The sequence below is a fragment of the Leguminivora glycinivorella genome, chromosome 22, assembly GCF_023078275.1.
Source record: "Leguminivora glycinivorella isolate SPB_JAAS2020 chromosome 22, LegGlyc_1.1, whole genome shotgun sequence".
In the NCBI taxonomy this organism is placed as follows: domain Eukaryota; kingdom Metazoa; phylum Arthropoda; class Insecta; order Lepidoptera; family Tortricidae; genus Leguminivora; species Leguminivora glycinivorella.
In genome coordinates, this window is record NC_062992.1 from 1,342,827 (window position 1) to 1,367,854 (window position 25,028).

Here is a 25,028-nt window from a genome sequence, read left to right on the forward strand (position 1 = left end):
TAATTCGAGTATTCCAAAATTTTATATTGTATCTTTGACCCTATTTTTTTCTTACCAAAATCATTAATAGATCTTTCTTATATCACAGCCTGTTGTTATTTTTCTTGTAATGTTTTCAATTTTATTCTTTTTAACTGTAGTCCATTCTTCTTGTATCACATATATTTTGCATTTCTTCTGTCTGTTACCCTCCGTGAATCTTTCTCACTTGATGGTCTCATCGGAAGATCAGCGCTGGAAGTCACCAGCAACACGCTGAGATGAGGCCATTTCGTGGCACTTCATTACTTTCTGTCTTGTTGTTATTATGTGTTCTTTGTCTTGTCTGTGTTCACGAATAAATGTTTATTCTATTCTATTCTAATACTAATGACTGCTAGGCAATTCGGAACTCACGACCTTCCATTTTTGCCGCCAAATTTTGGGTTAGGTAATAAACTGTCATAGGTTACGAGGGCCAATAAAACAACACACACACGCACACATATATATTAGTCTTTTTTTATCTATAAGGAATAGTAAACTAGAAACAGAGATAGTTGTATACCTTGTTTAATAGAATAGTAGGACATACTAGATAACATACAATTACAAGTGACCCCAGGGTCGAGTGCTGATATGTTATCACTCACTGTCATGATCACGAGGAGTCACTCTAATGACATTCACGTAAAGAACCGTTTGCATATAACACGTACCCATTAATAAATTGTGTCACGGAGTGAAAAAGACTAAGAACTTAGAAAACAAGATCATGATCAATAAATTAGCACTGGTAACGGGCTCAAATCAGGGCATCGGATTTGCGATAGTAGAAGAATTACTTAAAAGAGGAGTCAAAAATGTCTACGTCACAGCAAGAAATGAGCACCGAGGCAGAGATGCAGTGGACAAGCTGAAAGTTAAAGGACTGAACCCACAATTCCATCCTTTAGAAGTCACTAATATAAACAGTGTAAAAAGATGTGCGGAATACATAAAAATGAAACATGGAGGACTAGATATACTAATCAATAACGCTGGTGTCATAACAGAAAGTTGGGAAAACACTACTTATGAAGATTCCGTACGAGTCATAAATACAAACTACCACGCTGTACTAACTGTCCAAGAACATTTCTTCCCGATCCTAAACAGAAACGCAAGAGTTATAAATATAGCTAGCGATTGCGGACATATTTCCAATTTGAAAAACAAGGACTGGATCGCAAGACTAACTCAGAGAGACGTACAAAAGTCAGACATAGATGATTTCATCGCATGGTTCTTAAACTCCGTTAAAACAGAGACGTGGAAGCCAGAGGATTTCTTGCAAACGCAACTGCTAGCTTACAAGATATCGAAGATAGCGTTATGTGCGTTGACTATTGTACAACAGAGGGAAGTGGATAATAATATTTCGGTCAACTCTTTACATCCCGGGTTCGTCCAGACTTCAATGACAACGCGTAGTGGTGTGTTCACACTGGAGGAATCTAGCAAAGCTCCGGTGTATTTGGCCCTAGATGTGGACCAGTCAGCAAAGGGGCAATACTTCTGGTACGATAAGGAGCCGAAGGATTGGCGTAATCCCAACCTGCCGCTGTTTTGTGATTATGAAGTGCTTAAGAAATATTTGTAATGTGTGATAGTGTAAATAAAATAAGCAGGTAATTTATACAGCTACATGTTATTATATTTATTATTATTTATGATTAAATTAATTTAATTAGTGGAAGTAGTCAGTTATTTTTATTTATTGAGTGTTAAGGAGGTATAGAGGATGGTTCGTTTGATAGTATTTGAGCGATCCGCAAGATATTATTACACTTATGATTATTTTGTACGTCCCATCTTTTCGTGTATGGTTCTATGATAGTACATACAAGTGCGGAAAAAAGGAAGTTCGAAACGAGTGGCGATAAATTTAATTCCCTTTTCGCACATGTATCGTACGACGTTTTTCAGTACAGATAGCCCCTGATGCTTAGACCTGACATGAAATGAACCAGTTCTCGCACTAGAGTGCGTAAAAAATAATCTGTACCGAGAAATATTGTGAGGGTTCTGCAAACTAGAGAGTAATTTTAAGTTTAATAAACCTACGGTTTTATGGTTTTTATGCCAAGTGCTGAATAGGGATAACGACTACATAAAAAAATGGCATTCTGTTTAGTCCGTCAGTTAGATCGTACAATAATTTATACTGAACACATATTTTTCGCTTTTTCTAATTGATGAAAAAATACAAAGATATAGAGGATCAAAGTTCCGGAGTGGAGGCTTCTGACGTCACTTCTAAGTAAAAATTGTACCTAGGCGTGACGTCACTTCTAAATAAAAATTGTACCTAGGCGTGACGTCACGCGAAACTTCAAATGCAGCGTCGACTCCGTTTACGATAGAAAATAAAAAATACGTGTCTAAAATTCTTTCATAATCTAATTGACGGACTAATTTGTTTTTTTAGTCGTCTCGTCTATTCGCTGTCAAACAAGTAACAGATTAAATTACGTTAATTACGTCTTTTGACAGCAGGTGCCCACAATTTCGTATTAAACCCCCCATTTAACTTTGGCTGCCAATTTGTGAGGGAAATCTGACCTACTTACGTACAAATCGTGGATTGTTTTCGTGACATTGCAACTTTGAACCAGAACTTTGGCTTTTTACATTCGTTGCCAGTGTAATTATTTAGAAGTTTTAGAACATAATCAAGTGTTTGGTTGAAAATTTTAATGAGTTCAATTTAAGGAATAAAATAAAATATCTGGGCGACCGAGCTTCGCTCGGTTCTATTTTAATATATCACGTCTTTAGATAAAAAAAAAACTCTTATAAATACAAAAACAAAAAAAAAGACAAAAAACAAAAATTAAATTTCTGGCCGGGATTCGAAACCCTGACACCTACGATCTATCTGCGTAGACCGACCTCGTACGACTGAGCTAAGCGGAATCGATGCGCGCGCGGCGAAATTAACGACCATATTTTACGTTTACTACCGCGAAAGAAAAACTCATGAAAACTCGAAAATTCGCGTTTTCCGGGATCTAAGGCTACGCTAGATCGATTTTTCACCCCCGAAAACCCCCACATAACAAATTTCGGCGAAATCGTTAGAGCGGTTTCCGAGATCGTCGGTATATATAAATAAATAAATAAATATACAAGAATTGCTCGTTTAATAGTATAAGATATATTCTTATAAAGTTTTACCATAGATTAAATATAAGAAGATCATACCATCCCATAAAAAAATGTCTTGTAGCTTTCGATTATACTTGTAGATGGCGTTAAGTGTTACTATTGACATAGATTTATGGCTCGAAAGTGACACTTAACGCCAATCTACAAGTAATCGATGGCAACAAGGCATTTTTTTTGTGGCGCCATCTATGTGTGGTGTAGTGTATGCGCGTTCTTAGGCGGTCGTATTTTCATGTATGGGATGGTATGATCTTATTATACACACTTAATCTATGGTTTTATACAAATTCACTTAGTCATACAATAGGCTCAAAGAAGCTTGTGTTATATACACAAACCACAACACTTGCTTCTTGTTAAGCAACAATATGTATATTATAAATATACCTAATAAGTATAGGTATAAATACATACAAAACATACACGGGAACAAATATCTGCGATCATCATATAATTAATTGCCCATACCGAGATTCGAACCCAGAACCATTGCGTTCACACACCTTGTCGCCTGCCACAAGGCCAGGTGCCGTAGCCGAATGGAATTTCTGCGACGCGAAACGAACACGAAACGCCGCGAAAGGTAGTCGCAAGAGCGATAGAGATAGATATCTACGAGCGTTTCGTTTCGTGAGCGTTTCGTGAGCGTTTGTGCCATTCGGCTACGGACCCTGAACTGTCTTCTATAACTAAAAAGTAAGAAAACCTTCAAGTAACTTTTTGTTCTTCTTTCAGTTAACGGTTTAACTTGCTGAGCACGGTCGGCTTCATTCTTTCGAAACTTTTTCCATCGAATTAAAAAAATACTGGGACCTTCTGCTCTATAGCTTTATACATACTTGTAAATATGTTAATAGGCAGTACGTTCAGTGTGCGTAGCCGAATGCACAAACGCTCACGATAATATCTCTTTCGTAGCTATCTCTCTCTATCGCTCTTGCGTATTGGCGCGACAGAGCCAGACTACATTTCTGAGGCGTTTCGGTGGCGTTTCGCGTCCGAGAAATGCCATTCGGCTACGGGGTATGACTGCCATCTCTCGACACAGGACAATTTGGACCATATCCTTATGTGTGTAAAATTGTCAAACATTAGTATCAGCGCCATCTAGCTGAGACCCAACCAAAGGTGTAGCGCCGTCTAGATGCTCGTATGCGTAAACTTTTCTCGATGCTTGCGAAGGACGTGTTTTTCTTAGACTTTTCTGTAAACGGAGTTATGTTAACTCCATTGATGTCACTCCAAGCCTGTCTTCTCCAAGACCACGGGATAACGCCTTCCCTAAACGCTGGAGGTCAGTTTAAAATGTTAATAATACGCGGTTAAGTCCCGATTTAAAAGCTATCAAGTATCATATTTTCAAACTTCAAAAATGCTTGGTACCGGAGTTTGTGGCTTGCATCCGATATGAGTTACGTGTCGCGACTCGTTATAGACTCCGGCATAATACTTTATAAATTTATAATTGTACAACAAACTGGCAAAAAGAGAGAGTACGAGTACAAATAAGCTTTTATTTCAGTGGGCTTTTAAATTGAGTGAATAAATGAGCGCGTGTTGAGTCAATCAACCTGATTCAAAATTACGTTTAAGCCATGTTTTACACATGGTATGGATCGAATAAATGAATAAATATTATAGCACATCCTTACACAGGTTGACCGACTCCCACGGTAAGCTCAAGAAGGCTTGTGTTGCAGGTACTCAGACAAAGTATATATAATATACAAATACGTATATACATAGAAAACATCCATGACTCAGGAACAAATATCTGTGCTCATCACACAAATAAATACCGGGATTCGAACCCGGGACCGTGGCGTAGCAGGCAGGGTGACTACGCGCTGGACCGGTCGTATTTTCTTTCCTTTCCTACCAGAGGCGAACACGTGGCCTACGATGCAGCGATCTCGCCCAGAAGGTGCCCGTTTACCCTTGATTTGAAGGTTGTTGGGTTATATGAGCTGGTTTTTAACCAAAACGTCATGATTAAGCCATTTTTTTTAAAGTTGTCCACCCCACTTTTTTGTAACATGGGTATTTGTTACGAGATTTATACTCAGAATCGCGAGGTCTTTCGATCCTGATCGGAGAAAAAAAATGTCCCAAGACTTCCATACATTTTTCAAACCTTCCATTCCGTTACCGCCATACAAAATGTATGAAACAATGATAACGGAAATGGAAAAAACCTTGAGACACTTTTTTTCACCAATTAGGATTGAAAGAGCTCGCGATTCTGAGTGGAAACCATATAAAAAATTCCAAATCAAAAAAAAAATTGGGGTCAACAACTTTGAAAAAAAAATGGCTCATATAGAGCTAATTTCTGATGTATGATAAAGATCGAATCACGTCGAATGTATGTTTAATTTTCTTGGCACGCACCACTGATGTTCTGTTAAAATTGAGGACAATGCAATACATTATACAATGCAGCTTGTTCTCTTTAATAGGTCTCGTAGTTTTACATAAGGCACAGAGTTTTCAGCCAGTCCGTTAGTGTGAGGCCTGAGTGCTTTGGTCGTGCAACGGGGTGGGGCGTGCGGCGTTCATATCAAACAATTCATCATCCTCCTTGCGTTATCCCCGCATTTGCCACGGCTCATTGGAGCCTGGGGTCCGCTTTGTCAACTAATCCCAAGATTTGGCGTAGGCACTAATTTTACGAAAGCGACTGCCATCTGACCTTCCAACCCGAAGAATAACTAGACCTTATTGGAATTTTATTAGTCCGGTTTCCTCACGGTTTTTTTTTTTTTAATGGGATAGGAGGCAAACGAGCAGACAGGTCGCCTGATGGTAAGCGATCACCGCCGCCCATGGACACCCGAAACACCAGAGGTGTTGGAGGTGCGTTGCCGGCCTTTAAGATGGGTGTACGCTCTTTTCTTGAAGATTTGAAGGTCGTATCGGTCCGGAAATACCGCCGGCGACAATTCATTCCACAGTTCATATCAAACAACTAAAGCTCATTAAAATTCTCATAATTCAGTTAAACTGACTGTTCTTAAAGTAAATTATTAAGTTTAAGTAAATATAATTATACAATTGAGAGACTGTTGATCCCACAGTCAAACTCGTTCTAGAGTTTTGTGGGGCAATAGTGTAGACAATGTTTTCACTGTATTTAATAATCCATACTGATATTATAAATGGGACAGTGGGTATGTCTGTTTGTCCGTCTTTCACGGATTGACATGATTTTTTAAGTGGAAATAGTTGAAGGGATGTAGAGTGACATAGGTTACTTTTTGTCTCTTTTTAACGCGAGCGATGCCGCGGGCAAAAGCTAGTAATAAATTAATAATACAAGTGTCCTGAGTCGACGCTGCATATGGTCGCACGCTCGCTCTCCCCGCTGCACGCCCCGCCGAACTCTCCGCTCCAAGCGTCCATTTAGATCTTACAGATCATAACTTCTTATCAACCACCAGTTAAGAAGTTAAAGTAGCACAGTTATAATTATAAGATAGATACCTTTGAGCCAAGTTTTGGAGCGGTAAAAGATTTGTCTAACTATTCCCGGACCCGTATTCTAAAATTGTACTCAAATATAAGCATTTGCGCTGTGAGCCCGCATATAACCTGAAATGATAATGGACTTGTAGTCGACGGGTTCAAGTTATTTTGACACTATTATAGTTTTTGCCTTTTTACTTTTTGAACGGAGCGGACCGAAGCGGAGCTCATTTCGGAGGTCGCGGGTTCAAACCCTGGCTTACTACCAATGAGTTTTTCGGAACTGACGTACGATGGATGTACGAAATGTGATTTGACATTTCGTACATCCCACTAGAGGCATATTTATTTTTTTACTAAGTATTAGCATTGGAGCATATTTATTTTTTTACTAAGTATTAGCATTGGAGTTAGTGGCCGAACCCAATATCATCGGCGAAACGAAAGCCCACAGACTTCGCTGGTTCGGTCACTTACTCAGAATGGGAGACGATCGGGCTGTCAAGAGAGCGTTCTTGGGTCGACCGGCTGGTGGCCGCCCGGCGGGTCGACCCAGGTACCGCTGGGAGGACAGTGTGGTGGAGGATCTGCGTCGGCTTCAAGTCAGTGACTGGCAAGAGGCTGCGCAGGATCGGGACAGGTGGCGATCTCTCGTTTCGGAGGCCAAGATTCACTTTGGATCACTGAGCCACAATAGTTAGTTGGTTAGTTTATTAGCATTGGCAAATAAGTAGTAAGTTTGGCAGTAAGTAATCCTTCCTAATCCCGTTCTTTGGAACCAAACTGACGATACAGCTTTAATTTTACTAAAACCCATCGTTTTTCGTTGAGTACCTTTTAACCTCAAATCCAAAGCTTTTTCGCAAAAAAACACCAAAGAGATTAGACTAAAATGGATCGAGAGAGGCCAAAGGTTCGACGGGTCGGAAAATTAAAAATAGAGGGTTCTGTCCGTTCAGCTGTCGATAGTTATCTAGGTTTACGTAATAGTACGCAAAAAGACTTGCTGCTCCGACTAAAAGTGGATAAGTAGTAATGAACGGAAAAGAAGTTTCCAAAATTGCGAATGTCCTCAAGGAAAGTTTTTTTTTTTTATACTACGTCGGTGGCAAACAAGCGTACGGCCCGCCTGATGGAAAGCGGTCACCGTAACTTATGGAAGTTTTCGGAATAGCGAACAGTCATTTTTTTATATTATAAGTGGGCTTACTCTTGACCACAGACTAGCCAAAGGCAAAGACGTGGCAAAGAGCTCGCCCGGAAGATGCATGTTCAACTGTTCATCCTTCATTTCAAGGTTGTTGGGTTATCTGAGTTCGGAAATGTAGCCGCCAGCAAGGAATTCCACTCCTTGGCAGTACGCATAAGAAAATAATAAGAAGCAAAGCGCTTCGTGCGAATTGATATGACAACGGTGGAGTTGATATTTAATAAATGCCGACATTTAACTAAAACATCAAAGTAAGCTAGTACACAATACATTCTTATGTATTCTTATGAGGGCATTCAACGAAAACGTCGTAATAATGTAAAATTGATAGTTTTAGTCGGCAAAATGCTACACTTTCTGTCATCTAAAAGACTTATTAAGTTCAGGATTCGATTAGGACATCTTCTTAACTTACATGTTGTGAGACTGGATTTTTAAAAACTAACTCACTTAATTAATTATGATTTTTTTTCTGGTGCATGTTTAGGAAAACCCGCGAAAAGTGCTGACTTAGTCCGTCTAATTTGTAAAATTTGGATAGTTTTGAATGCTTCAAGTGGTAAATTTGTATTATGTATATCCTGTACTACAATCTTTTGAGACTACTTCTTTGTTATAAGGCTTTAGAATAGAGTAAATGAGGATATGATGAATCCAATTTGTTTCAGAAATCACCTCAGATTAAGTGTCAATTTCTTCGAAAACTTACGTGTTTTTGAAGTAGTTTTAATATAAAAATAATCTGCAACGCTTACTTAAACAGATTTTATGCAAAAATTTTCTATTAATTGCAATTTAATATTTTTGACGATTTTTTAAAAATGCCTCCTTATTACCGGTTACGCGCGCTTGCGATGTCAGTACCGCGGCAGAGCTTGTAGAGGCAGGACGTATGTTAGTCCGCTCCGCACGCGGCTCGACGATCGCGAAGTTATTTTGTCATTGTGTGCGGCACCCGCCGTGTCCAAAACCGCACTTGTGTGCGTGTTTGGCTGTACTGTTGCATGTATACTGCGACCGAAAACTTTGATCCTTGGGTTGACGACTTTGGTAACTAACTAATTAACTTGACTAATATTTTTAGTAAGTATTATTTATTATTGAATATCATTTTAGGTTACTGACTCGTCTCAACAAAATCTTTGACAATAGATGGTACTCAGGATCTGATGATGAAGTCAGATGGTAGTCATGAGCTCTCATCAACCAGGTCTTGAAACCATTTCGTGTTTGGGCTCGTTTGATTTGCCTCAACAAGATCTTTGACAAGAGGTGATGGTACCCAGGATCTGATGATGAAGCCGGAAGGTAGTCATGAGTTCTCATCAACCAGGTCTTGAAACCATTTCGTGTTTGGGCTCGTTTGATTTGCCTCAACAAGATCTTTGACAAGAGGTGATGGTACCCAGGATCTGATGATGAAGCCGGAAGGTAGTCAACAGAATTCATCAACCAGGTCTTGAAACCATTCCGTGTTTGGGCTCGTTTGGTTCGTCTCAACAAGATCTTTGACAAGAGATGGTACCCAGGATCTGATGATGAAGCTGGAAGGTAGTCAAGAGAATTCATCAACCAGGTCTTGAAACCACTCCGTGTTTGGGCTCGTTTGGTTCGTCTAAACAAGATCTTTGACAAGAGATGATACCCAGGATCTGATGGTGAAGCCGGAAGGTAGTCAAGAGTATTCAACAACCAAGTCTTGAAACTCTTCTGTGTTTGGGCTTGTTTGATTCGTCTCAACAAGATCTTTGACAAGAGATGGTACCCAGGATCTGATGATGAAGCTGGAAGGTAGTCAAGAGTATTCCACGACCAGGTCTTGAACCACTTCTTGTTTGGGTTCGTTTGATTCGTCTCAACAAGATCTTTGACAAGAGATGGTAATCACTCTTTTATACTCTGGCGCATCCACTGTCTCAGTGTGTCAACAGTCAACTAAAGCAAGTAGGCGTAGCGTAGAGTTGTATTTCCTTACAAAAAACTAATACATAGATGTGGACCTTCCTGGCCCCGTAGCCGAATGGAATTTCTCCGACGCCAAACGAAAGCGATACGCCGCTGGCTCTGTCGCGCCAATACGCAAGCGCGATAGAGATAGATATCTACTAGCGCTTCGTTTCGTGAGCGTTTCGTGAGCGATTGTGCCATTCGGCTAGCCACCCTGTGCTCCATGCAATTAAAACAACATAATATTTAAAAACCGGCCGAGAGCGTGTCGGGCCACGCTCAGTGCCTGCACTGAGCGTGGCCCGACACGCTCTCAGCTGGTAGATAGCCGCTCGGGTCTTCCGTAGTTTTCCATATTTTTAAAAAACTACAGAACCTATCAAGTTCAAAACAGTTTTCCTAGAAAGTTTATAAAGTTCTACTTTTGTGATTTTTAAATATTTTTTAAATATATTGTTAAAAAGTTAGAGGGGGAAGGGGGACACTTTTTTTTCCTTTAGGAGCGATTATTCCCGAAAATATTAATATTATCAAAAAACGATTTCAGTAATTCATTTTTAAATACCTATCCAGCAATAAATCACACGTTAGGGTTGAAATGAAAAAAAATCACGCCCTACTTTACGTGTAGGGGGGTGGGTACCCTAATAAAACATTGTTTCCACTTTTTATTTTTGCACTTTGTCGGCGTGACTGATATACATATTGGTACCAAATTTCAGCTCTCTAGTTCTAACGGTCACTGAGATTATCCGCGGACGGACGGACGGACGGAGGGACAGACAGACAGACATGGCGAAACTATAAGGGTTCCTAGTTGACTACGAAACCCTAAAAACACATTTTAAATATAAAAAAACTACTTAAAATTAAAGAAAACCGATCTTAGTTCCATTATATATATGTACCTAGAAAACATCATCATCTTCTTTGCGTTATCCCGGCATTTTCCACGGCTCATAGGAGCCTGCGGTCCGCTTTGACAACTAATCCCAAGATTTGGCGTAGGCACTAGTTTTTACGAAAGCGACTGCCATCAGACCTTTCAACCCAAAGGGTAAACTAGACCTTATTGGAATTAGTCCGGTTTCCTCACGATGTTTTCCTTCACCGAAAAGAACCTACAAAAAAAAAACATATATCATATGCAAAATGAAATAAAACTAAGAAAACGGATTATATTCATTATACGCGAAATAATCTGATTCCATAAATTTATTTCATGAGTAACTATCGCGGTGACAGAAGACAATATTATATACACAATTTATTATATTATAAAAGGTTTTTTAAATTATTTCTTCCAAGGCTACACACGTTTTAATAGAAAAAACTGTGATAACTTTAATAATTAAACTAAAAGGTCAAGTATTTATGCACGAAATCATGTATGCAAATATGTAATTTAATATGGCGGTGTTTTTACGCAAGTATCAATAATGGTTATTGGTTAGTCCGCAACGCTACTGACGGCGTGGCGGTACCGACCATGAATGCTATCCCTTTCGCTCTAGCCGCACGTAAGGTTGGTTCGAAGAGGATCGCACGCTATGTCTGTACCGCAGGCTACAATCGTTATGCTTCTGGTTATAGTGTGCGTCTGCACACAGGCGCACGCCAGCGCCGCCGGCGTCGAAATTCGAGCAAGCAGATTTTTTGAAAGCGCTCTTATGTATTACTATCTTAGTTCTTACTAAGATAGTAATTATACGGAATCCGGCGGCTATATTTCCGAGCTCATATAATCCGGCGACCTTCAAATCAAGGGTGAACAGGCATCTTCTGGGCCAGCTCAATCCATCGTAGGCCACGTCTTTGCCTTTGGCAAGTCTGTGGTCAAGAGTAAGCCCATTTATAATATAAAAAAAATCCTTAAAAAGTCGGAATTCAAAAGGGTTCCGATGAGAGAAATTTCTATCGTACTTTCATTTTATTAAAATTCACTCCGTGAAATCTGTTCTCGTAATATTATGAGAATAATTTGTAGCTCAAGGAAAAAAGTAGCCCTTGACGATCACTCGCATCTGTCTGCCTACGTGTCCGAGTTCCACAATTAGGTATAACTAACGTCTAAAGAAAATAATATAAGATTCCTTACGTTGGTTATTTTTGTAATTTTTCCTTTTTTTTTATACATAATTACATACATACATACATACAATCACGCCTGTTTCCCCTAAAGGGGTAAGCAGAGCACATGAAACTGCTAAAGTTACAGTGCCACTCTTGGCAAATAAGGTTGAAAGAAAACGAAACTGTGACATTGCAGTGACAGGTTGCCAGCCTCTCGCCTACGCCACAATTTAACCTATATCCCACAGTCGCCTTCTACGACACCCACGGGAAGAAAGGGGGTGGTGAAATTCTTAACCCGTCACCACACGGGTTTTTTTTTAATACCTAATTTATTTAATTGTTATTTTCATACCTATAGTTTTTTTTAATGGATAATACCTATATGATTGGATGGAGATAGATATGAATGAATGTGGAAGGTGGTGCAAGTAACGGGAGAGGAAAACCGAAGAAGAGGTGGATGGACTGTGTGAGACATGATATGGAACTAAAACAAGTTAATGATGAGATGACGAGTGACAGAGATGTATGGAAGAGAAAGACATGCTGCGCCGACCCCAAGTGACTGGGATAAGGGCAAGAGAATGATGATGATGAGTTTTTTTTAATGGAGACAAACAATCAGAAAGATCGCCTGATGGTAAGCAGGTAAGTTTCTTGGAGGTTTGAAGGTCGTATCGGTTCTTGTACTGTTTTTAACCCCCGACGCAAAAACGACGTTAAGTTTGACGTGTCTATCTCTGTGTGTGTGTGTCATATGTCTGTCTGTCTGTTTGTCTGTCTGTCTGTCTGTGTGTGTGTCTGTCTGTGGCATCGTAGCTCCCGAACGGATGAACCGATTTCGATTTAGTTTTTTGTTTGAAAGCTGAGTTAGTCGGGAGTGTTCTTAGCCATGTTTTATGAAAATCGGTCCACTATGTCGCGGTCAGGGGTTTTTAAAAAATTTATTTTTGTGGTTAGGTTATTATATAAAACGTTGGTGGCAAACAGGCATCATGCAACCTGCTTGATGGTAAACAGTGTCTGAAACTTATGGACGTCTACAATGTGCAGTATTTAATAGTGTTGGAGTGTATCCTGACATCCAAGCTGAATTTACTTAACGAATTAGGTATGTGATACTTATGTAACGTAATCAATTTTGTGACAACTAGCGACCCGCCCCGGCTTCGCACGGGTACATGTAAACCTTCCTCTACAATCACTCTATCTATTAAAAAAACCGCATTAAAATCTGTTGCGTAGTTTTAAAGATTTAAGCATACATAGGGACATAGGGACAGAGAAAGCGACTTTGTTTTATACTATGTAGTGATGTTTTTACAAAACTCTCCCGAGTAATATTCCACAAAATCTTTAAAAAAATCCGTATAATATCGCCTAAGTATTTGAAAATATTTTGAGGAGAGCATGATTTAAGAAAAAAATACTTACACGGGAAACTGTTATAAAACAATGTAACAAAATATATGTCACACCCCTAATTCGCTATGTAAATTCAGCTTGGATATCAGGATACACTGGTTCCGCTTGAATACTTCTGAGATTCCGTACCATCGGCGTATGCCAATAATTTGACAAAGCGCTTTAGCCGCAAACACTGTAATATATTACATTCCTGCCGACGTAGCAGATGGCACTGGCCTCACCAAAAGCTAGCAAGCGATTAACTAGCTATCGGCAATCGCTTAGGGTGGGGCTCGTAAGAGATGGTCTGACTTAGGGTTGCAAAAAAATGGTTTTTTTTCTGGCTTGAAAAAAAAACATGAAAAAAAAACCGTGAAAAAAAAACAGTTTTTTTTCTGGAGTATGTTTTTTTTCTAAAGTACGAAATCTCAAAATTTGCAAAGTAGTTAATACTTTTATACGGGTTTTTAGACTTAATGTTAACTATTAAACGAATTTAATCAAATAACTTTCATTTCTGGTCTTATAAAAGTAACATTTACGAAATCTGTAGTTGGTAGTTATCACTTTTTACTGTTGGCAACACCACCGCCTCTCCACGCTACACGCAGCATCGGGGATTCCCCAATAAACGTTTGTATACTGAATGTTAATTGAATTAAAATGTACGTTATTGTTATTGAAACACGTTACTACTCACGAAAAACCGTTATTGTCGTATTATTTGTTCATCTGAAAAAAAAACCATGGCGCTCGGTTTTTTTTTCATGTTTTTTTCATAATTCTGAAAAAAAACTTTTGGTTTTTTTTCTATTTACAACCCTAGTCTGACTGTGTGGAGAAGTCGACTGGCGGCAGCCTATATCGTGCAGTCCACATGGCTTATGACCGTGTTCAATGGAGACACGCTATTTGTGGTGGCGATCCTCAGTATTGAGGGAACGAGGAAGAAGCTATCGGCAATAGGAACGAACAAAAGATAGTCGCTCTAGTAAATAAAAGAGACGCGATGATAGCGCGATCGAGTTAAGCGATAAACTACTTATAAATAAAGATCGTTATCAGCGTGCTGTATTGGTGGCAGAGTATGGTTGGCAGAAAAACAAATACACAAGTATTTAAAACATTATATACTTAACAAATTATGTAATAACACATATTTATAATTATTTATCTATATTACATTGAATAAATAACTAAAATTTGTTCAACAGATTTGGCTTCGTGCACTACTTTTGACTTGAACTGGGTACTTGAATAACAATTCTAGATAGTCGTATCTAGAGTGCATTTGATTATTTGGATTAAAATTATATGTCTACACTTCGCGTAATGTATTTTTATGACATAATTAATGTCATTTACGTACCTATACTGTTTTAAAAATATATAGTTCATCGGAAAAGGCTTTGTACCGTAGAGGTGTAATCCTAAGAAGGTAAGTATTTATTTTGTAGTTAAGAACAAAGTGAATATTTAAATGTAAGTATTTGTTTTTTTTGCCAACCGTACCGTTTGCCACGAAAAGTGCACCTTGATAACGATCTCTACTTATAAATCGCTCGCTGAGCAATTCCCGTTTAGTTTGTACATTTGGATCACGTCTCCGATTTGGGTAAAAATTGGTAGGCTGATAGAGTCCATGATGCTGAGCAAGATCCACTAGGTTTCCCAAAATGTCCTATGTAGTTTGTATGAAACCTTCCTTTTTTGTTACCAGATTTCTATACATTTTCGGTAACAAAAAAGGAAAGTTTCATACAATCAACCTAGGACATTTTGGGAAACCTAGTGGATCTTGCTCAGCATCATGGACTCTATCAGCCTACCAATTTTTATCGGAATCGGAGACGTGATCCAAATGTACAAACTAAACAGGAATTGCTGCGCTCTTTCTGAAACTTGTATGCACTATTTTTCAAGATACAAAAAAAGTTTATCCGTTAGTTATTTAAGCTGAAATACAGCTGAGCTTTCAGCAGAGCTCTTTGCTCGAAAGCTCTCTGCAAAGATTATTCTAGAAACTCTGGCATGTTTTTCTAGTTAATATTTTATCAATAACTGGTGCCGTAGCCGAATGGCATTTCTGCGACGCGAAACGAAAACGACACGCCGCGAAAGATAGTCTGGCTCTGTCGCGCCAATACGGACGAGCGATAGAGATAGATATCTACTAGCGTTTCGTTTCGTGAGCGGATGTGCCATTCGGCTACGCACCCTGATTTTTTAAATTTGAATACCTACCGCTCCTGATGAAAATTTGAAAAATGCTGAAACATTTTGTTGCTAAGTGTACGCATAAAAAGAGAATCAATAAGATTCTTTTTCAAAGGAATGGAAAGACATGAACAATATAAGAATTCGTACTGAAAATATTGAAATTTGTTGTTTCTTATTTCGATTTGATTTCTTTTCTGAGAGATGGACGCCGCTATTCATTTTAGACATTGTGTTGAATATTAAGGTAAAAATAACTTAAAGTTAACGTAAAGTAGTATCTCTACGGAATTCAATCAATGATTCATTCATTCATCAAAGGGATAAATTCCCCATTGTACTGTTATTTTCTGTAATTACTGAGTGGTTTTGTGCAATAAATAGTTTATTACTATTATATACTGGCCTTAGCGTCTATTTCAGACGATTTATGGTGCAATGTCCGAGAAGACATCGCTTTTGATGACTGAAAAGACCTATGCGAGAGCGACATATTATGCCACATAGCTGACAAGGGAAGCTTGCAACCGATTGCGACGTTTCGCTATGGTGTCTTCTTTCCCTTTTGTCAGCAAGTGCCGCAAACCAGGTCTCATCGCCGAACTTGCGACCATCTCTAAACGCACTTTCGCCACTCCGTCCGCTTCTCCGCAAGCTTCTCCTAGTTCTGGTAGTCGATTTTAAAGGCTGCCATGTCCCTCTTGGCGCAGTCTTACTATTACAATTACACTGTATTTACGTAAATATATTTTACTATTTGTCATCTAGAATAAGTATTTAAGTTCCTGATATTCATTATTGAATTGCCGTAGCTGTAAGATTGTGTTAATACTTGTACAGGAGCATGATAGTTTAATTTCTAGTATTAAGTTTAATGTTTTTGTACGCCAACTGGTAAAATATAGTGAAACTGTACCATATATAATAACTGACCACCACTGTAACCTATATTTACAAATAAAGCACTTACTTACTTACTATAAAGTTAGATGATCATTTCATAGGTAGCAGTTAGAATGGAATCGAATAAATGGAGCAAAACGCAAAACGTCGATCTTTATAAAAAGTTTGCATAAAGAATTCATCAAGAAGGGAGGAAGGGTGTAAAGGGGGGGATAGGGGGGAGGTATATTTGTTCAGGCCCCGTAGCCGAATGGCATTTCTCCGACGCCAAACGAAAGCGATACGCCGCTGGCTCTGTCGCGCCAATACGCAAGCGCGATAGAGATAGATATCTACTAGCGCTTCGTTTCGTGAGCGTTTCGTGAGCGATTGTGCCATTCGGCTAGCCACCCAGGATCCATTGGTATTGAACGTCAACCAAATAAACGAATATTTTTACGACGGGTGTCTATCTGGATGCTCATCAAATAGAAATAAATATATTTTTATTGCATCGTAAAGAACTACTTTTGATTTTCATATTTCCAATTATTGGCCACGGAGTATTCGTTAGGACTGCTACCATTATACCCTAAACTGAAGGCAAAATTATCACATACTAGCTTTTGCCCGCGGCTTCGCTCGCGTTAGAAAGAGACAAAAAGTAGCCTATATCACTCTCCATCCCTTCAATTTCAACTATCTCCACTTAAAAATCACGTCAATTCGTAGCTCCGTTTTGCCGTGAAAGACGGACAAACAAACAGACACACACCTTCCCATTTGTAATATTAGATATTAGTATGGATTTAGTATTTAATTGTGCTTTTTAAATACCCTTTTATCAATTTTATATTTATTACGCGGCCATATAGATTTTTCCCGCAATTTAAAATAACCATTTTTTTGCTGATATACTTACTACGATACAATTCAATACCAGTGGCCTATTACTCGAAGCTACAAGTTACAAGTGGTAGTCAATGTCTAATATGACACGTTGAAAAGACACTTCCGCTTGTAACTTCTAACTTTCAGCTTCGTAAAATGGGCCACAGTTAAATACAATGAATCCAATCCAAAATTTAGATGTTTGCTATCTTAAAGAGGTTTCAACTCACAAGGCATGAAATATTGTACTACTTTTCTGTTCTGAAACGTTGGAGAAAAGGTAATAATGTTAATTATCGCGTTAGACCCGTGTGTATCTTTTTAAAAAACTAAACTCCCTCACACATACATCACATTGTATCCCCATCCCGTGGCAGAAGTGTTCATCGTAAACATCGCACAGTCTACCCACGCTTTAGAGTTTGTTTGCAATCAATATTGTTCAGGCGAGTGCTGCTTGGTAAGCGATTAGGATCGGTTCACAGTGTGTTTCTTGGTTTAAAATCTTATGCATAAGCTTTGCAAGTCTTTTAAAGCTTTAAAAATGTAATAAAACATTATGATCATCATCATCATTTCGTTATCGCGTTATCCTGCCTGCAATAAACTTGAAAACTAACCAAGAAATGTCAAAAGCACGAGTTTTTACGGAAATAACTGCAACGTCCTAGTAATATTTTTCACAGAAATCGCGAAACATCTGGTTGCTGAAGAGCTGTCATCAGACTTAACGTATCATTGCGTTACGATACAGCAAGGATGTCGCCAGAATCTTTGGTACGGAACGCAAAAACGACGGGGTGTTACAAGTTTGACGTGTCTGTCTGTCTGTCTGTCTGTCTGTCTGTTTGTCTGACTGTGTGTGTCTGTCTGTGGCATCGTAGCTCCCGAACGGATGAACTGATTTAGATTTAGTTTTTGTGAAAGCTGAGTTAGTCGAGAGTACTCTTAGCCATGTTTATTGAAAATCGGTCTACTATGTCGCGGTCGGGGGTTTTTTCAAAATTTTAATTTTGTGTTTTGGTTATAGATATAAGGTCTACGTTTACCAAACTTTCTACTTTTTATTGCCGTACGAGTAATAGTAGCCCTCTTAAATTAGTTGCGTATTAAGTAGTAAAGTAATAAAGATACTCATAATGATGCTTTTATCGCTAAAAGCCTCAATGTCAAAGAACCGGCTGGCGCAGGTCATTCACTGACGACCTTTCGTCTAGGATTAATGTCTAAAGACGCTCAAATTGCATTATAAGTGCCGAGAGTAGGCTTATCTGTAAATAATCTGGTCTAGGATCAAAAGTAGACGGTGAATATTCAGGCTAAAAGGATAATATTTACTTAGTTACAACAAGGATCTTTTGGAAAATTGTATTAAACTTTTGGAACCATCTAAATGTATAAAGGCTCCCTCAGGCAATAAGGCTTAAGTATTAGGACCTAAAAGGATCGACTGAGTAACACTTCAAAGTCTTCAAAGGTTCAAGAGCTTACCTGACACCCACGTCCCATTAAAAGGCTTATAATGCTCCTGCAGCAGCTCATGCAACGCAAGTATTCTGACACGAATCCTGCCCCCATTTTCAGCTGGTGTCAGCAAAGCGATACTGAAGACGATCAGACCTAGAACTGCTTCTACTACTAGGAGTTATGACGAACAACTGCTTGAAAGGATCCCCAAGTGTCCAATCAGGCTTCAGGCTAAACTATTAGCAGCTAAGAGGATCGACTGTGGAATACTTCGAAGATCAGCAGCTTACCTGACAGCCAAGTGCCATTGAATGGCTTATAATGTTCTTGCAGCAGCTCTTGCAACGCAGGTCTTCTCCCACGAATCCTGCCACCATCACCAGCAGGAGTCAGCAGTGCGATACTGAAGACGATCAGCCCGAGGACAGCGGCTATGACGAGGAGAGCAATGAGGATCCCGCGCCAGTTGCGCTGGGTTGGTGTTGCTGCTGCCAGTTCCTGGGGACAAAAAAAAATAGGAACTTAATTACTTGCCATACGATCAGACCTGTATACCGTAAAGAGGTAGACAGAGAACTTTAATTACTTGAAACTACTACAAGTTTTAATGCCACCCTTTGCTTCTAAACCAGTGATTACTCAAAGAATCTGAACTTTTGCCAAATTACACCAGTTTGACCAGTTTGACAGGACCGGCTTCCCTCGAAAGTCTTTGCTTACGGTGGCGTCGTTGATCGGGTCGCCACCTTCCCGAATATAGGTTGAGGGAGGCGATGGCTGAGATACGCGCCATACTCGTGAACGGGTGCTGTTTGTGAAGACCGGTCTGTTTCAGCTAACAGGGGCTATAACTATTATATTCTAACATTAATTTTGATTACATTGAGGCACTCTGTTCGGTCCTTGTTTGTTTATTTTCTTTCTGACTCTTGGAGACCATATACATCTTCAAGGAAAAAAGTAGATTAAGTATAATCTAAATTTTGTTTTTCTTTAGTTGAGACATCAAGAGTCTTTTAAAACTCTAAAGTTATTTTAGTTATCTTTTATTTGTATCAGTTCGTTTTTTTTATCTTCATCATGTATAATTTTTCTTTTTTTCTCACATCTTACTAATCATAGTAGCTTTGTACTTTGTATAATTTATTGAAATGAATTTCCATAGAGTAGGTACCTTGTCTGTTAATATTTTTTTTTATGAATACTTTTGCTGATTAAATTGTACTTATCTCATTTTTTTAATGCATGTTAATTAGATGTAATGTTTTGAAAAGGGCCCGCCGAGTTTCTTGCCGGTCCCATAGTGGATACCCCCCTCCAACTGAGGGGGGACTGAAATCTTCTCGAGGCTGAGGCGTAGGGTTAGAGCCGGCGTAGTTTTATTTGACGTTCATAAGCGCATTGTAATATGCCTACTTGGAAATAAATATTTCATTTCATTTCGAAGGAACTAACCCTAGGCAAATAAGGGGTCGGGAGAAAACGGAATTGTGACATTGCAGTGATAAGTTGCCAGACTCTCGCCTAAACCACAATTTAACCCATATCCCAGAGTCTTCTACGATACCCACCGGAAGAAAAGGGGTGGTGAAATTCTGAATCAGTCACTACACATTGCTTAACGGGTTACTTGAACTTTTTACACCATAAATGGGCTTACTTAAGGTCACAGAAAATACAGTTAAAGACGTGGCCTAAATTGAAAAGAACTCGGTCAAAAGGTGCCAATTCACCTTTGATTTAAAGGTTTTAGAGATTCTCATCCTTGTGCTGTGGAGATGGAGACCGGTATTTGACCAATTTTACTAAGCTTCTTGGACCTAGAAGGAATTGGAGTGTATTCAGATAAGATTATTGCATCTAATGTATTGTGAATCGCCGTGATCTCTGAATTATGATAGTAAAAATATGTAGAATCACAAAATAATTAGAACGGAAAATTTGAGACATCCTGTTGTGAAAACATGATTCAAGAAAGAAACACTTTTAAAACATGAGCAATACTATTCATAATATTTGGTAAAATAAGTGCTATTCATTTACTTAACGTAATAATAACTATATAATTTGGCGTTAAATACAAATGCGCTCTTAAGTGGATAATTGCGTGAGCCTTAACAAAGCACATTCATCTTCCTAAATCGACATAATACACAGACCTGTCCGATCCGATCCCTGTTGTCTTTTGTTTACCCATAGCCTTTAGCAAACAGGACAATCCTTCACGCATCATAGCGTACCACATCTCTTTCTCTCTATCATCTTCCGTAATGGCGCGACACAGTTGCGTACTTACGCCACAGAGTGTTCACATTCACAATTGTCCTCTTGACTTGACCACGAGTCCAGTGGCCTTCACAATAGCGACAATTGTCGCCCGACAGCGACACTTCGCCATTCACTGCCTGTTCAAGAAGGTAATACTGACGTTTAACAATGTTACAACTTATCAACCCAGAAATAGGTACAGAATTGTCAGTGTCAAGTATCAATTGTATGATAATTTGATGCTAGGTGGCGACCGAAACGCAGTCTGGCTTTGTCACGCCACTACAGAAAAGCGATAAGAAAGAGAAGCGTAAGCGATTGTGACGGTGCCTAGTCTTTCGCTTATCACCGCCGTGGTCTTAACCTATTGATCAATTAGTCAGGAAAATAGTGTGGCTCTGTCGCGCGCGTTGTCTTTTGCTTATCGCCCCTGTGGCTTCCATACTAATATTATAAACTAGCTTTTACCCGCGGCTTCGCCCGCGTAATAAAAGTATTCTTATTGAAACGTTTACAAAAAATAATATTTTCATTTGGATCCGTAGGTTTCTTTGTAGGTACATCTGTCCGCGATTATTTCGATTAAGGTAAAGCGGGGCAATTCTCGACTGGGGGGCCATTGTAACTGATCTATTTGCTGTACGGTCAGCCAAGAACCTTACACTGCTTTTTGGCAGACTGTACCTTACACAAATTACTATTGTTTTAAAAGAAATTCTTGCAATGATTGTAGAATTGTTACACAGCGTAGGTAGTAGGTACGAATATGTATGTATTTTACCTATATAAATAATATACTGGGGAAACTTCATACAACCCACATAGCCAGTATCTCGACGCTATGGTCGGTAGGGTAAAAAGTACTTCCTTGCATTATCGCTTACAATTTTTTCCATTTTGCTTATACATATTGCAAACGTAAACATATGAAAGGCAAGCAAACAACGATCTTCTTACAGCATATTGAATGTAATAGTTATTACGGATGCAGGATACTCGCTGATGCCTACTTACTAATCCATTCCCACTGAGCCACCTGCATTTTACACTGCCTAGATATCGATTGCCGACCGATTATTCCGACCCCAATCCCTATTCTTATCCCCGGCCCTATCTCTATCCTTGTCCCCGACCCCGTCCCCGTCCCGTCCCTGTCCCTGTCCCTCCCCTATCCCTATCCCTATCCCTATCCCTATCCCTATCCCTATCCCTATCCCTATCCCTATCCCTATCCCTATCCCTATCCCTATCCCTATCCCTATCCCTATCCCTATCCCTATCCCTATCCCTATCCCTATCCCTATCCCTATCCCTATCCCTATCCCTATCCCTATCCCTATATACCTATCCCTATCCCTATCCTATCCCTATCCCTATCCCTATCCCTATCCCTATCCCTATCCCTATCCCTATCCCTATCCCTATCCCTATCCCTATCCCTATCCCTATCCCTATCCCTATCCCTATCCCTATCCCTATCCCTATCCCTATCCCTATCCCTATCCCTATCCCTATCCCTATCCCTATCCCTATCCCTATCCCTATCCCTATCCCTATCCCTATCCCTATCCCTATCCCTATCCCTATCCCTATCCCTATCCCTATCCCTATCCCTATCCCTATCCCTATCCCTATCCCTATCCCTATCCCTATCCCTATCCCTATCCCTATCCCTATCCCTATCCCTATCCCTATCCCTATCCCTATCCCTATCCCTATCCCTATCCCTATCCCTATCCCTATCCCTGTCCCTGTCCCTGTCCCTGTCCCTGTCCCTGTCCCTGTCCCTGTCCCTGTCCCTGTCCCTGTCCCTGTCCCTGTCCCTGACCCTGTCCCTGTCCCTGTCCCTGTCCCTGTCTTTGCCCCTGTCAAATTATCACGCTAGGAGGTGAACTTTGAAAAATCCTTTCTTAGTGCTCCTCTAAGGAACTTCCGTGTCAATTTGAAATCTCTTGAACCAGAAGTAAAGATAAAAACTAAACCTATAATTATGGCTATTTTGGATATTTTAACCCCATTGCACAACAACAGGGGAGAAAATTTCTTTTCCACCTCATTAGATTTTAAAATCGTTGTATTTATCGTGATCAGCGACCCGATAAACCATAAAAACGGTACCCATATTGTGTTTTTGAAAAATCCTTTCTTAGTGCTCCTCTACGCCATATAAGGAACATTTGTGCCAAATTTGAAATTTCTAGGACCAGCGGTTTCGGCTGTGTGTTGATATGTCAGTTAGTCAGTCAGTCAGTTTCTTCTTTTATATATTTTTTGATATTTAAACCCCATTGCACTATAACGGGGAGAAGATATTTCACTTCCGCCTCGTTAGATTTTAAAAGCGTTGTATTTATCGTGATCAGCGACCCGATTAATCATAAAAACGATACCCATATTGTTTTTTTACTTTATCACCCCCTTTTCACCCTTTTAGGGGTTAGATTTTCAAAAAACCTGAAACACGTCTTTAGTCATGTGTTTTTAGGATCCCTCCTGTGAAGTTTCGAATAAAACAGTGAAACTAACATTGTTTCCCCATACAAACTTTGAACCCCCATTTGACCCCCTTAGGAGGCGAATTTTGAAAAATCCTTTCTTAGTGCTCCTCTACACTATATAAAAAACCTACGTGCCAAATTTGACATCTCTAGGACCAGCGGTTTCGGCTGTGCGTTGATATGTCAGTCAGTCAGTCAATATTTTCTTTTATATATTTTTTTGATATTTAAACCCCATTGCACCACAACAGGGGAGAAGGTATTTCACTCCCGCCTCGTTAGATTTTAAAAACGTTGTATTTATCGTGATCAGCGACCCGATAAACCATAAAAACGATACCCATATTGATTTTTTGACTTTATCACCCCTTTTCACCCTTTTAGGGGTGAAATTTTCAAAAAACCTGAAACACGTATTCAGTCATATGTCTTAAGGAATCTTCCTGTGAAGTTTCGAATAAAATAGTCAAACTAATCTTGTTTCCCCATACAAACTTTGAACCCCCATTTGACCCCCTTAGGAGGTGAATTTTGGAAAATCCTTTCTTAGTGCTCCTCTACACTATATAAGGAACCTACGTGCCAAATTTGAAATATCTAGGACCAGCGGTTTCGTCTGTGCGTTGATATGTCAGTCAGTCAGTCAGTCAGTCAGTCAGTCAGTCAGTCAGTCAGTCAGTCAGTCAGTCAGTCAGTCAGTCAGTCAGCTTCTTCTTTTATATATTTAGATGGGAAAGTGTGTGTGTCTGTTACTTTGTCCGTCTTTCACGGCAAAACGGAGCGACGAATTAACGTGATTTTTTAAGTGGAGATAGTTGAAGGGATGCAGAGGGACATAGGCTACTTTTTGTCTCTTTCTAACGCGAGCGAAGCCGCGGGTAACAGCTAGTAGTATTATAAAGAGTACTATCGTACAGTATGGCTACCCCCTGCTTCCAGCTGAAAGTGCTTACCGCTTGTGAAGAACGCGACCAGTCGACCTGTCATAGTCATATCTCACTCATACAAGCATGGTACGCGTTCACCAACACGAGCTTAGACTAGTGTGGTGTGTGTAGAACGCGCTTCTTTCATATATTTGATCGCCATTATGCGAGGTGTACCCGTGGCCTTAACCGATTGATCAATTAGGCAGGAAAAAAGCCAATAACTCCCGTCCAGGGCTCTCCGGGGCGCCGAGGGACAACGATTTATTAGGCCTTTGGGCTGAGGCACGCAAAGGTCTGATGCAACGTTTAGAAATGAAAGTATAATGCCAATGTATAGTTGTATACACGGTGTGATTTTTAGAACCGATTGTAAGAATTGTGAAAGTTCAAATCATGGACCATAAAAGACTAAAAAAAAATACTTTATTATACTTAGAACTTTATAAAATTTCGATAAATTATGGACACCAAGCGTGCGGCGGTGGCCCATTAAAGTAAAAAAAAATCGTTTGACCGATCAAGCTGTAAAATCTATGTAAAAAAGAAAAATTTCATATTTTTAACATTTATTTACTAGGTAGG

The 25,028-nt window shown here is 39.5% G+C and overlaps 2 protein-coding genes across 2 annotated transcripts in view; one reads left to right on the forward strand and one right to left on the reverse strand.

Moving 5' to 3' along the window:
- Window positions 1–25,028, reverse strand: part of LOC125237656 (inactive dipeptidyl peptidase 10) — a 240,822-nt gene that overhangs the window by 95,983 nt on the left and 119,811 nt on the right. The window contains exon 3 of the mRNA XM_048144785.1: window positions 19,042–19,249. Coding sequence (XP_048000742.1) covers window positions 19,042–19,249 — 208 coding nt within the window. The remainder of the gene's footprint in view (window positions 1–19,041; window positions 19,250–25,028) is intronic.
- On the forward strand, window positions 368–1,734 carry LOC125237653 (carbonyl reductase [NADPH] 3-like). The gene has a single exon (XM_048144781.1). It carries the CDS (start codon window positions 755–757, stop codon window positions 1,619–1,621), a length of 867 nt encoding a protein of 288 aa, XP_048000738.1. The 5' UTR covers window positions 368–754; the 3' UTR covers window positions 1,622–1,734.

Coding starts and splice junctions, on each gene's coding strand:
- LOC125237653 (XM_048144781.1), top strand. CDS start 755: ATGATCAATAAATTAGCACTGGTAACGGGCTCAAATCAGGGCATCGGA.